Raw genomic sequence first — 18,348 nt, 5'->3', positions numbered from 1 at the left:
CCGCCAGGTTGCTCCTCAGACTGTATAACAGCTTAGGTATGCCCTCACACAGATCTTGGAGGAAATGCCATAAGACACCATCCGTCGTCTCATTAGGACAGTGTTCCTCACTCCAGGTCCTCGGGAGCCGCCACCCTGCCTAGTTTCCAGCTCTTTGTGTACTGCTTGCTGCTGATTGCCTGGACCAGGTGTGTTCATTCAATCAGAATGTGGAGACATCTGACTGAACTAATCAGCAGCTAGCACGTTGTCAAGCATGCATACAAGCTGGTGGGGGCCACACAAGATACTGAAAAGCATTTTGAGTTGCAGAAATTAGGTTTTGGTAAAAAATGGACTAGCCTGCCACATCTTCATTTCACTCTGATTTTATGGTGTCTTCACAATTGAGCCTCTGTAGGCTGAAAACTTTGATTTCCATTAAAAGACTTTCATCCTTTTGTTCCTAAGACACTGTCCTGTTGTTATTTGTATAGATATCCAACTTCATATTGAGATCTGATGGATCTAATGTGTTTCTTTAAAGTGCTGCTTTTATTTTTGTGAGAAGTATATATCAATGCTCAAGATGCTCTTTTTGCAATGCCCGACAGCGGGGCTGTCGGTGTAGGTACCTTGTGTGCTCGCCTGCAAGATCAGCTCAGGGGCTTGCGACTTCATGACGTGTATGATTGCGATTTGTCTGGACTATTACATGACATGGGAAATGACACACATGCGGCATAACAATGTACGGAGTCTTCCCAAGTAAACAACCGAGGAAGTCCGAACAGGTACACAAAGAATCACACAAGAGGGCACAATATTTGAAATCAACCGCAAATCCTTGACAACAAAATAATCCGATTGAGGGAAATAATTGCAGGATAGCGATCGTTTTTTAAGAGAGAAATCAGGAAGTGGTAATTCGTACGTGATTTTTTTCAAAATATATCCTGGCAGTGTTGTACTTCGGATGAAGTCCCGCTTGAAAATGCAGCTCATTTTCTGCTCAGTGACATAAACACTGAGGAGAGCAGCCATTAGTGAAGGAGCTGTCAATGCCAAAATAATAAATAATTACCCAAGCAGATCTCGACACTTTGTTTTTCTTTTTTTTAACAAACTTTATTGTTAACATCAGTTTCAGTACAGAAAAAACTGTGTAAAATAGCTAAGTTGTTTGTCTAAGTTCCGTTATCATAGTGTGACGTCATCACTAGTTGCAAGCCCCCGTGCAGGCCCGAGCACATATGGTACCTAAACCGGCGCAGCTGAGGGTTTGCAGGTCTGAAGGGGTCCAGAGTCTGAAAGTGGTAAGATGCTGCTAGCATCATAGCTAATAAATGCTAATATATTAAACAAACAATCCCGAGTGAAATGTTTACTAAATCCATCACCAGGACAGAGTTTGCTGGATATAATGCACACTACAAACCTGTGTTCCCTAACTTCCGAGTTCACTGAAAAGTTGTGTAAATCAGTAGATTTTTGACAACTGAGGGTAAAACACCTTTGAGTCATGCTAAAGCTAACGACTGACTGTTACAGAATCAAAGACAGGCGGGGTTTTTATATTGGCGCTGCAGAACATGATGACCTCGAACTTCTGAGACTTACACCAGTTGACCAATCACAAAAATTCAAATTTAATACCTCATTTCAACCTGTAGGGGGCAGCACACAGAAGGTTTATGACTATATTTTCATGAACTTTTTTAATTTGTCAAAATATTTGGCAACAACCAACAGACAACACTTTTAAAGACCCATTTATAGAGGTCAACAAACAAAAAAAGTGAATTTAGTGTTTTGTTACCCTTTAAACAAGAGAGCTTGTAGGTCCAACCCTTGAAAGAAAGTCTTTGCTTTTTAGGTATATCTGCCCCACACACTACCACTCATTCCATAGGTCAGATTTTCTACCATTGAGAAACAGCAAGTGTAAGAGTAAACTTAAAAGAAGCATGACTGTAGGCTATGAGGAGTTACACCCCTGTCATTGGAACTCAACAACACTCACAGGCAGTTGCTTTTATAAGCAGAGAGGGACAACTTGTAGCACAGCAGCTGAAAGCTTTTATCACGTAAAGGTCCAAGTTCACATATCAACTCAAGTTTCAAATAATAATTAACCAGGATATTTCTAAAGCTTTCATTCTTCTGACTACTGCCCTGCTTTTTGCCATCAGTCTTTTCATTGTGATAAGCAATTAGCTGTAAAAAATAACAATTGATTCTCTTACAATTATTTATTAAACAGCTCTGTACAAATGTGGCTAAGTTAATTTATATTAAATAATTTGTTTTACCTGCATAAGTAATGGCCTGCATTGTCACCTCTCAAACAAACAAATAAATAAATTCTTGACATCTTCGTATAACCCACAGTTTTAAATTAATTTATACCTTAACAAGTGCATCAAAAGATTTTTAATGGCAATTTAATTGAATATGTTTTTTAAATCAACAAATCTTGATTGTGAACTGGAAATCAGTTCATTCTGAAAATACTGGACTTGCAAAGTTTCAGCTTGTTCTGTGAAGTTCTTAAGTCTAAGTTATGGTGTTGGGCTGGGTTGATAAAATTGATTAAGCGATTTAAGCTTAACAGATCAAAAAAATAAAAATATTCATAAAAAGATACATCGATTTAGCACATAAAGCGGAATTCTGCTAGCTTGATGCTAATGTTTAATAGAATTTCCCATAGGACGGCTAAAGCTAACGTTGAGTGGACCTAAACATACGTTGCTGAACATCTTTATAAACTCACAGACAAGAATTTTCCAAACTCTTGTATGAAAATATTTTTTAAAGTAAACATTTGTGGTCTAAAACACATCCATACATATTTGCTCATTCTTTCTTCTTCTTTTGGAATAAGATGTAATTCTATTGGGCGATCGCCACCTAGTGGCCAAACTGAAACGTCCTCCAGGAGAAGTAGAACAGTAGCTGCGTTTACATGGACACAAGTAATCGGAATGAACTCCTGATAAGAATAAGAATGCGTCATGTAAACACGCCATTCAGAATACTCTGGCCCGTTCAGAATCATTCAGATCCAAATTTCCTTCCAATCGAGACAGGTGGGTTATACAGATTGTAGATCCAATCGAGATTCATGTAAACACACATTCCCATCATGTGACATTACTGCGCTGGATTTTACGTCATGCATAGAGACAGTCTTTGGAGCGCGAACTGGACCGGTCAGCTGTTCTCCACGGACGAACCGCTTCCTTGAGCAGAGCAGCCGGTCTCATAGCTATCATGTCCGTGAGCGGGGGTCGGGGAGTGCTGATGGTGTGTGTGTGTGTGTGTTGGGGGGGGTGCTTTGTTATGGCGTGATCAGTGGATTCGGGAAAACCGTGTCTCCCGGGAGAACTGTGTCTCCGAGCGGCTTCAGTGCGGTATAGGCTGGTGAAGGCTACTTTTGAGTGTGGAAGTGCCGCTCCGCCCTCCAAACAGTCCTGAGAAACCGTGCATAAAAGTCACCAGAATTCATGTTTCCAGTCACATTCAGACAAAGTAAAGACGGATGTTATTCCCACATATTTACATATAGCCAAGATGCACATTGCTGCATTGATGCATTGCTGCATGAATTTAGAGTATTATGAGGAAACAGTCACTTAAAAATATTATTAACAATAATGAAAGAATGCTCAGAGAATCATCTCAATCTATACAGGATCTTTTGTTTGTTTATAACAGAACGTGCTATTTCTTCTTCTACGACTATTTCCGGCAAATTAGACAGTTCTGCGCATGTCAGAATGATTTATTCCAATCAGCCGTGAGGCACATGGAAACGTTTGTTACAGTTTTCCAGGGCCACGTCCACAGTTCTATTCTAATCCGATCTTTGATCCGATTGAGGACATTTTGCACATGTAAACGCAGCTAGTGTTTCCAATGTTGATGATCTGAACATTTTAGTTAGAACTTCTCCTTTAGAGAATCCATGTAACACTGGATGATATTAACAATGTCATTATTTCACTGATACATTTACAGTATGTGAACTGGATCAGATTAATATAGATATATTCAAAACATATAATAGATTATTAATGTATTTCTAAACAAATGTGTATAAATGTGTGAACTCAAAATTGAGTTGAATTGAATTAAGAGGATCAAAAGAATTGAATGGAATTGGTTTTGGAAATTATTATTGATACCCATACCCCTATTATTGAACTGCATTTCCCATATGCAGAGATTGATGGGAGAGAACTATCTGCAGCTCAACCAAGACAAAACAGAGGTTTTGGTCATCGGCCCTCAGGCTGAGAGGGAGAGGGTCCACTGCTAATTGTGGGAATTGTTGCAGTTTGGTGTAATGTACACTTGAAAACACTTGAAAACACCTGAAGCAGCAGACTTTGTGGGATTTTATGTTAGTGTCTTTCGTCAAACTTTTGTCCAGGAAAGCATGTTACACTCAAACCTCAATCACATCAGGTTTCTAAAATCCAGTCACCTTAGTTTGTCACAGACTCTGCCAAAGCAACCACAGATTTTTACAGGCTCCACCTTTATCAAAACGTTAAACTGCCTTTGTTACAAGATCCTATCTTTGACCAGCCAGTTTTTCCCGGTCCCTGCCCCTATCACAACACGTTTACTTCAACCCCCCAAATTTGTTCCAACTTTCGCCTTAATGACTTCCGTTTATCAGATCCTTCCTCAATCCCAGACTCCACCTTAGCTCCACTAGCTTGCCTTGGCCAAAACCCCATTACACAATCTTTTTAGACTTTTGCCTTTTTCACAGCAGTTTTTCACAAGCCCCGCCTCCATTACAACATGTAATGACAGGTGTTGTAAATGTCACAGAAGCTTGATGTGGGCACAGCCTTTGTTGTTAGCACCTGTGTTAGACCAGTTTGCCACACGGATCTCTCTCTGTCCTACAAGTTAATGGCATCACCACCGTCTGCACGAGTTTTTGCAAAGCAGGTTTTCCCAGGCCCTTTCACCTTCTACACAGCTTTTCCTCAGTCAGCCTGCTCTGCCACCCATCAGGGCACCATTCTCTACATATACTCTCTAAGTTCACATGGTGCACACCCTTTCAGATGTTTTCTTTGTCAGTGGTGCATCGGCCAGTTGATGAAACGTTCTGGACCTCTCTCTCTCTCCCGGTCTGTGCTCTCCTGCTTCTGTAACAACACATCCTCATTCCCAAGTCATCACATATTGACGTTTCGCTCAGGACTCACTTTTTGGGTGATCCCCAACTTTTTTTTTTTTTTGACGTGCCATTAAATTACGGGTCCCCGTCCTCCCGGCTGCAAACTGGAACCGGTCCAGTACTGGGGCGCGGAGTGCACCGGTACTCTAACCCCAGCCCACCTCGCGTCTGTTATCAATTTGGGTCCAGTCCTGTGTCTAGTACCAGTTTGTGTCCTGTACCGTGTCTGGTACTGTTCAAGTTCGGGTCTGGGACCGCGTCTGGTACTGCGTCCAGGACCAGTACTACGTCCAGGACCATGTCTGCTACTTGTTTGTGTCCTGTACCGTGTCTGGTACCGTTTGGGTCGGGGACCACGTCTGATACTGCGTCCAGTACCAGTTTGGGTCCAGTACTGCGTTCAGGACCGTGTCTGCTACCTGTTTGTGTCCTGTACCGTGTCTGGTACTGCGACCCCAACAGCCACACCAGGTGCCTGCGGGTCTCTCCCAAAAACAGCACAACTCACCTGTGAGCTGCGTCTAAAATTAAATTCTGTTCTGTTGCTATTTTTTCTTTAAATTACACTTGCATTCACATAGATTTAAAAATTAAAACGTCTTAAAAGTATGTTGATGATACATGAACTTTAGATAAGTTTAGGTGACCTCTGACCTACTCCAGTTCAAAGATCATTAATTTAGTTAAAAATGCTGCAGATTTGGTCATTAGTTCAAAATGTGACGAGATTTGTTTAAAAATGTGTACGTTGATTTTACTTTAGCATTATATAATTGATAATGGAACAACAGTGAAAATGGGAAATTTTTCCATGAAATCTAAGTCATCATTCGAAAATGTAAGAATGACTGAGATAAAGTGCTGAATATTGACATTTGTTTCTAGCTTGTTGTCATTGTTGATGAAGTAGCTCTCAGTCTGAAGAGGGTTAGTGACCCCTGTTCCAGAGGAAGAGTGGGGTGAAGATGTGCAGACCAAATCTTCTAAATGAGAGGATGAAGAAGAGAAAAGAGGAGATGTGAATTGTATGGAAAATGCCATTGAGAAACCAGAGGCATCAAGCACAGTGACTGTTTTCCCAGATTATCCTTCAATCTGGACAAAAGAACATTATGAATGAATTGGGGGGGTTAAGTACCGAAATGTGCTTTCAGAGCAGTCTCCATAAGTGTGTGACTGTGTGTGCATGGGTGAATGAGTCTGTGACTGTAAATCAATTTGGACTTTTATGGAAGATGTAAAAATGCTGTACAAGTAAACGCCTTTAACCATGTCTGTTCAGTGTTAGGCGTACTCTGCTGTGGGCAACTTCAGTGTTGGCTTGTGCTTGAGCTGCAGCAGCTGAATATCTGAACAACGTGAAGAAGAGGATCTGGATTTTGACCTGACTTCCAGATGCGTGCTCTCTATGTGGTTGAACATGTTTTTTTCCCCAAGAAGAAGAAAGATCTTGCCTTGATGATCTTTTTACTCCTCTGCCTTCAGCCAAACGTGCTTTAGCTTTCAGCCAATGCAGTAAGACAAAGAGGGGCTTCAAAATCCCCAACACGCCTTTATTCTGCCACTTTTTAATTTGTATAAAGATCATCGGCTCTCACAAAGAAAAACAGTGCAAGCCAACATGTGCACGCACTCATTTTCCCAAACAAAAGCTTCCTACTTTACCACTTACAACATGTGGCCACAAGATGGCAGCATAAGCAACAAAACGTATGTTTTTAAGAATGAAAAGTAAATATTGTCACTCCAAATAAGAAAATAAAAACAAAGATTAAAATCATACAAAACTAATAAGAAAACATGCAACTTTTGGGGAGACAAAACACCTACATTCTTTGGCTTTGCACCACAAGTGGGCTGGCAGGATCTGGATGGATCGTGTTGGAAAACAACAATACAGCATTTTTTAGTTAGTTCAAATTAATCATTTTAAAAATGTTGTTCCAAAAGTGTTTCATATTAAAATCATCTGTATTCTTGATATCTGCCATTTTTGCATGTCATCTGTGCAGGTGGAACAGCAGTGCAACCAGTGCAGGCCTTTAAAACTCGCTGAGTGCAACTACATGGTCGCAGAGCCCTTCTCAAGCCACCAGCTGACAAGTTTTTTCTGCTCGCTGTGAGATCTAAAAAAATAATACCTATTAAGTTAAATACTAAACACAGCTTTTTATGCAGGTTATAAATGGATAACTCAGAAACCAAAAAAAGAAAAAAAAAGACAACTTTTGTGGAATATTTTCTTCTGCTGTTTTGTTGTTAACCACAAAGTAAAAAGACTTAAAACAGGCAAAGTCTCAGCATCTTCGTGTGGGGAAAAAGAAAAAAAAAGTTTCTCTTTATAACGAGATAGTGGATCTAGTTATAAATGTGTTTATTTTCATCCATTCATCCATCTTCTTGGCCGCTTATTCCCTTTCGGCGTCGCGGGGGTGCCGGAGCCTATCCCGGCTACTGATGGGTGAAGGCGGGGTTCACCCTGGACAGGTCTCCAGTCTGTCGCAGGGCCTCAATCACACACACATACACTCTCACATTCACACCTAGGGGCAATTTAGAGTCACCAATGAACCTATGAAGCATGTTTTTGGACGGTGGGAGGAAGCCGGAGTCCCCGGTGAAAACCCACGCATGCACGGGGAGAACATGCAAACTCCACACAGAAAGGTCCCAGCCGGGATTCGAACCAGGGCCTTCTCGCTGTGAGGCAAGAGCGCTAACCACTGCACCACCATGCAGCATGTTTATTTTCAATAAAGTTTAAAACAGAAAGAAATAATTTGAATTTACACAGTCCTTTAATTAATCACATTAAAACTAGGACACACTGTACATTAGAATAAAAGTCGCTCCATTGCAGAAAGAACCCCCCAAAACAATCAAAAACAAACAAAGCAAGTAACAGTGTGTAAACCAGCCTTCTTCTTCTTCTTCTTCTTTTCCTTTGGGCTTTTCCCTTCAGGGGTCGCCACAGCGAATCAGTTTCCTCCATCTAAGCCTGTCTTCAGCATCCTCCACTCTAACACCAGCCACCTTCATGTCTTCATTCACTGCATCCATAAACCTCCTCTTTGGTCTTCCTCTAGACCTCTTTCCTGCAGCTCTAGACTCAGCATCCTTCTACCAATATATTCACTGTCTCTCCTCTGAACATGTCCAAACCATCCTACAAACCCGCCTTCCTCCTCTCCTTCTTCCACCAACAGTAGTTCAATTTCCACCGGCACCCTGTCGATGAACAGCACCGATGGCGGTCGTTGTTAACCCGGGCCTCGACCGATCCAGTATGGATATCGTCAGTGTGTAAACCAGTAAACAATCAAAATAAAACGGGGATGCTATTATCATCCCCAACACTACACAGAACTCCCTCCAGAGCCCACGTGCATTTAAACTTTTCACCAATCAACTTAAAATAAGCAAATTCAACTTTCAAACTGATTCTTAGTGAAGAAAAATACATAAAAGATACATTAACACAACCAACGGAGAGTAAAAAGTTTTTCTCATTAACGAAAATGCAAGTTTAGCTGTTGCAAGAATAAAACGAAGTAAAGTGTGTAAATGCTTACTACGAACAGCCTTTGGACCAAACACAAACAAAAGAAAGAAAGAATTGAGTTTTAAAACACATTTAATAACCAAGCAGCATTTTACAAATTCAAATTTACATGAACAAGGAATGAGTTTGAAAAGCAAGGGATACACAAACGATTCAAAACTTAGTCTTTAGACAGAGTTTGCTGTTCGCCCTTTCTGTCACTAGGGGGCGGTAACGTCCGGTCAGAGTCAGTGGGTCTAAATGCAGAAGAAGAGAGCAGCCGCTTAATCAAACATGTCTGTGTTTCTCTGTGTTGCTGCAGGCGCAGTTGCGTTCTATATTTTCATTTTTTACGGAGTTTTTAGAACCAAAAGATGCACAAGTTCCGTGAAGCTGAAGGGGAAGACGATCGTCGTGACAGGTAAAGAACGATTCAAACTGCCTTGCTTTCGTTTTTACTTGTTGTCTGTCTTCAAGTATGTTTGAGTTTTCTTTATTGAAGCAAGTTTTTCACAATTATGGCATCAGTACCAATAATGAGACAAAGACGGACGATGACAAATACGATTACAAAACCCACAAATATAACTCTAAAAGGGGCGTCTATGTCAAGAGTTTAAATAAATCAAACTAATTAGAGATTCTCGTTTTTCATGTAAATTAAAGATTTGTAGAATAGTTCGAAAAAAATTCAATAATCCTTTAAGAATTTACAATTGTTAGCAAAATGCTTTGAAATCACAATCAATATGTCAATCAGAAAGTCCAGATTTTTATAAAAAAATTGTAATCATATTTTAATTTCATTCCAATTTAAATGATTTGTGATTATATATTTTTTTTGCTTTCAGCCAATTGTAAAAGAAGACCAAAACCTTTACATGCCATCATTCAAAGTTAAGATGTTCCACACTTTCTACGTCATTTCCATAAAAGACACAAAAATGGTTCCCAGTTAAATAGAGTGTGTAGAAAAGGATTTAAAGGGTAAATATCATTCAACATTTTACTGCTCACTTCTTTAGCTTTGTGAGGGACAGGATATGATAGATAAAGTGTTTGTATTCTTTTAACTTCTGAGGTGCTGTAATTCTGCAAAAATATGTTTTATTTTATTTAATCTGGGAAAAGGTAAAACAGATTGTTTAAAATACCTCGGGAAAAAAAATGTGTGTTAGTTTTTTTTAGCCCAAACATAAACCCTTCACAGAGTGGCATCATTTCTGAAGAATGTTGTTGCAACATTACTTGCTGAGCCATAATTTTAGATCAGGAGTGTCAAACTCAATCACACGAGGGGCCACAATCCTAAACACACCTTAGGTCGCGGGCTGAACAAGATAAACATTTATCGAACACTCTAAAACTACATTTGTAAAACTTTAAAACTGTAACTTTTTAATATAATTATGAACTAAATCTATAGCGTTATAAACTATATAGATATATAGCATTACCTCAACTTAAATAACTTGTATATTTCACTCTCCTTAAAAAATGATTTGGTCGAAATTATACAAGTCAGAAATAACTGATTTATGAGACACTTTTTGTGCGGAAAGACATGAAAACAAAAAAGCAGTCTGTATTGGCTTTGTCACTTTAATTATGTCACAGAATGAGCGATGTTGAAAATGAAAAACCCATTCTGAGGATTCCTTTTTGTTTCATTTAAGAGACAAGTGATGCAGTTACATTGTGAAAATGAAAAAGCATTTCCAGTTTTGACTTTATTTTGAATTATGAGTTACAAACACTTCCATAGTTGTGATGTAAAGAAGGCTCATCAATTCAAACATTGTCTGTCTGAGACAGTTTGATTGACAGATTTAAGAGGAGAAATACTCGGATATGCAAAAACTAGAGCTGTCAGGCGATTAAAATTTTTAATCGCGATTAATCGTTTTGTCCAGAGTTAACTCGCGATTAATCGCAAATTTACATGTGGCCTTTTTTTAAGGAAAAAAATGTGTGGTTCGTGGGATTTAGCAGTTCTACATTAATTATGAAAACAAGAATGACAAAATTAATAGTTTTCATCAGAAATACTTTATTTTGTAACATTGTATTGAGATAAACTTTCTTAACAATAAAAGGCTGTAACATAAAATGCCTAACAAAAGCCCAAGTGCAAGTGAAGTGCATTTTAAATTCTAAACTTCAATCAACGTTCAGTAAAATAAAATAAAAAACATCTAAAATAACATTTCCAGAACACTTTCATGTTCATTTTTATGTCAGGACCAAATCTTTTCCTCCTCTGTTGAACTACAGTAATAAATGAAATAGAGATTTATCATTTCCAATGAACTTTTGTTTTTTAAAACATTAAAGACTGAGAAAAGCGGGATACTCTGTGGATAGTTTGACAGTCTGTTACTGCCGCCGCGTTCTCTGGCTGCAGCTCGATGCAGCGACGTGTCCAGCGGAGCTCACGGATGAATATGCCGGCAGACAGACCGCTATGCTGGGGCTGGATCACGCTTAAACCTCCAGAACATTTAAAACGTCCCCCAGTGAGCTTGCTGTTCGGAACGTCGAGGGTCTGCAGCTCTCGGGACGCGGCGCCGGACGCGAGTCGGTACCACCAGACGTGGTACTGGACGCGAACTGGAGCCGGGTTAGGGTGCAGGAGCTCTCCAGGTCCTAGCGCCGGCCGGTTTTAGCTCGCAGCTCGGTGGTTGGAGACCCGCCCGTGATCTGAGTGAGAGCAGCCGGTGAGTTAGGGCGGGACGCCCGCGCGCGGTATGGAAACGCACGTATGAGAAAATCCGCAATTAATGCGTCAAAAAAATTGTCGGCGTCAAGCACATGTCAGATTAATGCGTTTTTAACGCGAAAAATCTGACAGCCCTAGCAAAAACTAAATGATTTCTTATTATATTTGTTCTTATTCAGAAGAGAAATGACACACAGACATGTTAGAAACTCTAAAAACAGGATTTTCATCAGAAGGGGACTTTAAACTCTGGTGAAGTTCTTGCCTAAAAGACTTGAGGGCAGTGCTGGACAATAATGGTGGACACAAAATGTAGACATTAAAGGTTTTCACCTAGGGGTGTACTTACAAGTCTTGGCTGGGGGACCTGAACCAGAATCTCCAATGCTTTCTGTGTGGAGTGTGCATGTTCTCCCCGTGCATGTGTGGGTTTTCTCTGGAGACTTCAGCTTCCTCCCACCATCCAAAAATATGCTTCATAGGTTCACTGGTTACTCTAAATCAGGGGTCACCAACGTGTTGCCCGCGGGCACCAGGTAGCCCTCAAGGACCACACAAGGTGCCCTCAAGTCTCTTCCAAAAATAGCACAACTCGCTTATGGGCTGCATCTAAAATTAAATTTTATTCTATTGCAATTTTTTTAAATTACACTTGCATTTACATAGATTTACAAATTAAAACGTCTTAAAAATTTGTTGATGATACATGAACTTTAGATAAGACCTGACCTGCTCCAGTTCAAAGATCATTAATTTAGTTAAATAGCTGCAGATTTGGTCCTTAGTTCAAAATGTGACAAGATTAATTGAAAACGTTGATTTTTCTTTAACATTAAATTATTGATAAACATGGTACAAAATAGTGAAAATTGGACATTTTTCCATTACATGTAAGTGATCATCTGAAATTACTGAGATTAATAAAGTTCTGAATATTGATATCTGTTTCCTAGCTTGTTGTCATTGTTAATAATTATGGTGAGAAATCAGTCTTTATATAGAGGAGGATCATTATTCATTATTAATAATGTATAACTACCTATAACTAAGCAAATGTGTTATTTCAAACTGGTAGCCCTTCGTATGACCCAGTACCACGAAGTAGCCCCCAGGTTCAAAAAGGTTGGTGACCCTTGCTCTAAATTGCCCCTAGGTGTGACTGTGAGTGTGTGTGGGTGTGTGACTGAGGCCCTGAGACAGACTGACGACCTGTCCGGGGTGTTACTTGTCTTCGCCCACTAGTCGCCGTGTTAGGCTCCAGCACCCCCGTGACCCTAAAAGGGACAGAACTGGTTTAGAAAATAATTGAATTAAAAATGTCGATTTTTTTTTTTCTGAATGTGATCTACTTGAATCTAGTCTCCAGAATCAATATTAATATGTCTGATTTACTTTCCTGCATAGGGAGCAACACTGGCATTGGCAAGTCCACAGCTCTGGATCTGGCTAAAAGAGGAGCGAGGGTGATCCTGGCCTGTCGCAACAGCGAAAGAGCTGAGGCTGCTGTCTTTGACATCCGCAAAGTAAGAAAATGCAAAGAACAAAGTTGTTCCAGAATATATAAAGTAGGGCTGTTACGAGTATCCAAATACTCGGTTCCCAAAAAACTGAGTATGAATATTTATGACATCCAAGACTAGCAGTTTGCCAATTTTTTTTTTATTTTTTATAATTTTTTTTTCGAACAAGAACAACCATAAAACAGAAAAAAAAATGAAAAGAGCAAAAACATACTAACAAGAAACAAAGCAGAACAAAGCATTTTTTCCCACAATTAATCTTGTATGCAACAAGAGATGTTCATAGTTCGAAAAAGGGCTTTGGATGAAGCTAATAGCTTATCAACTCCAAGCCCCTTTGGTCTTTTTTCAGCCCAAATTAAATATACAATTTCTCATTCACTATATTGAGCTACATGAACAAAAAGAGAATACATTTCATTAGTGAAAAGAACAGCGAAAAACAATCACGACATTTATATTTACTAATATTCATACAACATTCAACATATTTTACCAATGTCTTCATATTTATTAAATATTACATTTGATGAATATTTTTAATTTATGTAAGGTTTGACAACTTTTCACATCTTCCCTACAGTTATTCCATAACTGCACCCCCTTGTGGAGATGCAGTGGATTTTAATGTTTGTTCTAACAGGTAGTTTGACGTAAATGTTTGAACCTCTTAGCGTATATTTATTTTCTCTTAACTGGAAGAGCTTTTGGATACTTTCTGGGAATTGTTTGGTTTTTACTTTGAACATGAATTGGATTATTTTGAAATCAATCAAGTCAAAAAATGTCAACAGTTTTAATTTGATAAAAAGTGGATTTGTTGGTTCAGTGTAAGGAGAGTTGGTGATTATTCTTATAGCTTTTTTTTGAAGAAGAAAGACTGAATTTAAAGATGTTTTGTATGTGCTTCCCCACACCTCCACACAATAAGTCATGTAGGGAAGAATAAATGAGGAGTACAAAGTTTTTAATGATGACTGGTTTAAAAAAATGTTTTATTTTATATAGTTTAGATATAGATTTAGATATTTTGTTATTAATATAGTTTATGTGTTTCTTCCAGCTTAATTTTTCATCAATTATTACCCCAATTATTACCAATTATTACCCCTAAAAATGTATATATACTGTAGAATACAATAAGAATACATTTTAGGAAATGTAATCATCACTCTTAAATTGCATAATAATGATGGATTTTAAGTATAACAACTAACAAACTGTATGTGCCACTGAGATTGGAAGTATTTAACTCTTCAATCAGAGCTGTCAAGTTTTTATAGATGGAAAAATTAGACTGAAGAGCAGTTTACTTAAATAATTCCAGTTACTTTGAATATTGTTGTCTATTTGAATAAAAAAAAAAATAATCATAATAGTACAGAAATCTTGTGATTATTTTTGACTTTGCAAGCATGGCAGAGCAGACCAAAGCATGTCTGCAAAATTCAAAATGGAGATCTAAAATGTGGGACTTTTTTGGGGTATTTTCAAATGATTACAGTGTCTTTGAGCATGCGCAGAGACAAGAAGGTCTGCGACACGTGCAGCAGCAGCAGAACCTGAACCAATAGGCTTCAAATGGCAATTAAAATCTCCCCTTATAAATGTTTGTTTGACACCAGGACTGGTCATTTTAGATAATACTGCTAAAGGACTGTCGGGTAGCCAGCTGCAGGGGCTTCAGAAGTAGCCAGTGAAAATTCATCTCTTATGAGGGAAGGAGTCCCCACCTAACAAACAAAAAAATAATATAGTATTTTGCGGCAAATACTCCATGTATGATGCCATAAAAAATCATATTCATTAAAAAAAAATATTCAGCTCTTCTTTGTGAATTGTTTTCATGCTCCTCCACTGTCCATATGCTAGGAATGCACATGATACGAGACCCGCCCCAACACACCAACACATAATTTACTGTATAATAATATATGTGTATGATACAAACATTGTGCAGCACCTGTGCACACACTTCATTTAATTCACGTCTGTGTAACGTTTGGCTGATTAACCCTTCCGCTCTCCTTGGTTTGTTTACATTAAAAGTGGGGTCATCTCGACCCCACAAGACAGTGCGCTGAACTTTTTTTTTTATCATTGATTTTTGAGTTTCACTAATGTCCATGGCAGACATAAAATCCTGTCCACCTTTGTCCACATTTGTCATGGAAGGAATCACATCAATATGTGGTTGGAGTCATCTGGACCCCAAATTAAGGTAACTAAAAAACGAAACTCTAGTTAAGAACTAAAATGCAGAGTATATCAAATGGTTTTCTTAATTAAAAGAGCAATAAATTTGGAAATAAAAAAAATCATAATGCTGTATTTTTATTAATTTTACAGTTTATGTCAGATAATTTATTATTATTTATGGAAAATGATGAATGTTTAGCCTGTTATTATATGATCATTGTTTTTTACATTGCTGTTATCCATATTTATATATTTCCTTCAGTTAAAATTTCCTGCACTTTTCTTTGATAATCAACACTTAGTCACGTGCTCCATATATGTAGCGCTAGCATACACACCTTTTGGATCAATAGCAGTGCTAGACGTCTCATTTGGACGGTCAGACGCTCCATACTTCTCCGCTTGAATCTGATGTATTTTAGCGCGGTGTTTGGACAGGTTACTGCTGTTACCACGCTTACAATCCATGTCTTAGTTATGTTGGAGACAGAGCACACTGTCTGCATCTACTTTAGAAAAATACAGACGCAGCATGGACCTTTTTTGCTCGCTGCCGCTCTGCCATACGTGTGTTTTCATCTTTCAGAGGTGTGTGGTGAGAGCAGACGAGGAGTCCCTCGTCCCGCTGCACGCAGAAAAGCAGCAAATGAGACGGGCTCTGTGTTCACACTGAACCCGGGCCATTATTTTTTTTTTGGCATTTGGGCTAAAAACGTATCAGTCCAGTAAAAATAGATGACGGTTTCACTTCGACATCCTTACATTTCACTGTCGTGCTCAGGCGAAGCGCCCCCTGGTGGACTTTTTTGGTATTATTTTAAGAAACCGATTTAGTGAAAGAGAGGACTGCTAATCGTTAGTGAGTTGAAATATCGCGATAGTTCGCCAGAACTAGAGGATCTATTTTGGGGCCATAAATATTTAAAACCCAAATAAAACATTTAAAAAAATAAATTGGTGTTTGGCAAAACAAATTTTAGAAGTCCAAAACTTTTTGCTATTCAAAAATCAACTTAATTATTTTCAGCTTCAAATGTTTGTTTTTTTTAGGTTTCAAAACTCAAAATTTCATTTTCAAAATTTTTTTCAGTTCCAAATTTTTTTTTCTTACTCTCAAATATTTTCTTTTCTTTTTCAAATCTGAAAATTTCAGCTTCAAAACGTTTGTCCCCGTTGGGGCGGGGCTAACACGAAGGACCAATCAAAATCAATGAGGGTGGTAACTTCAGTCATAAAGTATTCACTGACTCTGAGAACTGTGATAATTACTGTCAGAAAATTGCTGTTAAGTCTGTACTATCATAGTCTGAAGTTGTCCATAGACGGGTGTAAAAAGCAGAGTTTTATCGCATACAAATGTGCGTCCAAAATGCTGTTCTAGCCCGTTCAAAGTGCCATCTCATTGTGTTAAATACAGACATCAAAAAAACGTCCTTATGCTTGAATAAAATGGCTAAAACACTACTGGAGTTCCAGTTATCTCCCATGGCCTAATGACTAGTACGCTTGCATTTTAACTTTTTTCTCACACACACACAAAACGAGGAAGGTGGGACCTCTAATCTTCTGTTCCTATCCCCTACCTGGGCCTGGAGACCCTCTCTTCACGCAGGAAAGGGGATGACTCTGACTATGAATCTGAGCCTGTGTCCCTGTGGTGCTGGTTCTGGTCTTTGCCCTCGGGCACTGAGCCTCTTCAAAATTCCAAAAGTGGGTGAGCCTAGTCAGGTCATGTTTACAACACTCTTCGGGGACACCATTTCCCTTGGATGTTCTCCTCCTTGGTAGGGATGGGTGGTCTCTGCCTTGCTCTCACCTGGACCCCTGCGGGGTGGGTTTATCCAATGAGTTATATCACTAGAGATGACATGCTAGCTTGTTGCGTACGCAAAGTCAGACGCCATATTGGAATGGTATAGATGTCTGTTTACTCATGTGTTACAATTGTACAAACAGATCTGGAAAAACTAGAATGTGACTTTTCACTAGTAAATTATTGCTGTCAGCTGATAAAGGAAAACTTCTAGAAAACATTTTGACAAGATCTGAGTGAGTTTACTCTCGATAATGAACTTTTAGGCTGATCTTGTAGTCTATTCAAAGTCAATGACAGCTTTAGACTTCACACTCTTTCCACCTTTTCCTGGAAGGACCCCCGATCTTTTAGTTTTATGGAGGATGATCGTGGTATTTGTATGTGTGTTAGACCTCAGATAAGACCAGACGACCTCCTGGTAATTGGATAACTAAGTGGAGAAAAATAAACTAATCAGGATTTCCTCAGTAGTGAAGAGTCCATCCGCGCTGAATCTCCGTCCAGTGGGCGGACCGGGTAATGTGTCCTATGAAAGACTGCCTGCTCGCTGTCACGCTGGTGCCCGAGTCCTTCTGATCAAGGCTGCGTGGGATCCACTTGTAGAGCAGGAGCCCCCAGCCTAGCATTGATGCCCCCGCTGGATGAATTTACCCCGCGGCGTTGCATCATCGCCACCGGCTCCAGTTCAATAAGAAATCCCGGCCGCTGCAGGCTTTAAAGCGTGTGCCACCCGGACCTCGTCACTCCGGGGCTGTGGATGAAGTGCTCACTGAGCCCTCTCTTCCGTCTGCGGGACCATCAGGACCGGCGTGGCTGTCGACCAGGCTGCACTATTCTCAGTCGGATCAGACCGTGTCGCCCTGATCCAGGCGCGGGCCGGCCCATTTACAACAGGCGCTAGCGGTCTATGGTGACGTCGGCTACCCACAGATTTGTTAATAAACACAGACCGAGGAGTCTAACAGTTTGTGTAAATGTTAGTCTGTGTGTAGATTTGAATAAGACCTCAACCATGTATCAGATATGCATTGTATTTCCTATATAATAACCTATTTATAAAAAAAGTTTGAAATGTCGTTCATTTGTTGCACATTGTACAAAAACATTACTACCATGACCTGGGAATTATTTTTCTGTTGATCAGAGTTTTTTCCTTTTTAGAATCTGACCAAAATGAATCATGTTATGGTCATTTTACTGTGTCAGCTAAGTCATGTTTTATTGTTTTATACCAGTCCAATATGGTGTCGCTCTTTACGTATCTTGGACAATAGTAACATGCCTGCGTGCCATCTCTAGTGATATTAAACTATATGGGTGGATGGGTGCATGGAGCGAGTCTCCCTTGGGGGGCCCTGGTTCGTGCCT

The 18,348-nt window shown here is 39.4% G+C and overlaps 1 protein-coding gene across 2 annotated transcripts in view; it reads left to right on the top strand.

Moving 5' to 3' along the window:
- The first annotated feature begins 8,920 nt into the window (after nucleotides 1-8,920).
- Nucleotides 8,921-18,348, top strand: part of LOC112142086 (dehydrogenase/reductase SDR family member 13) — a 12,198-nt gene continuing 2,770 nt past the window's right edge. For both annotated transcript variants that reach the window (XM_024265341.2, XM_036215008.1), the window contains exons 1-2: nucleotides 8,921-9,147; nucleotides 12,850-12,968. In XM_024265341.2, the coding sequence (XP_024121109.1) occupies nucleotides 9,021-9,147; nucleotides 12,850-12,968 (246 nt within the window). In that variant the 5' untranslated portion in view covers nucleotides 8,921-9,020. The remainder of the gene's footprint in view (nucleotides 9,148-12,849; nucleotides 12,969-18,348) is intronic.

The sequence above is a fragment of the Oryzias melastigma genome, linkage group LG13, assembly GCF_002922805.2.
Source record: "Oryzias melastigma strain HK-1 linkage group LG13, ASM292280v2, whole genome shotgun sequence".
Taxonomy (NCBI): Eukaryota; Metazoa; Chordata; class Actinopteri; order Beloniformes; family Adrianichthyidae; genus Oryzias; species Oryzias melastigma.
Note: the sequence above shows the minus strand (reverse complement) of the source record. Positions and strands in the feature narration are given on the sequence as shown.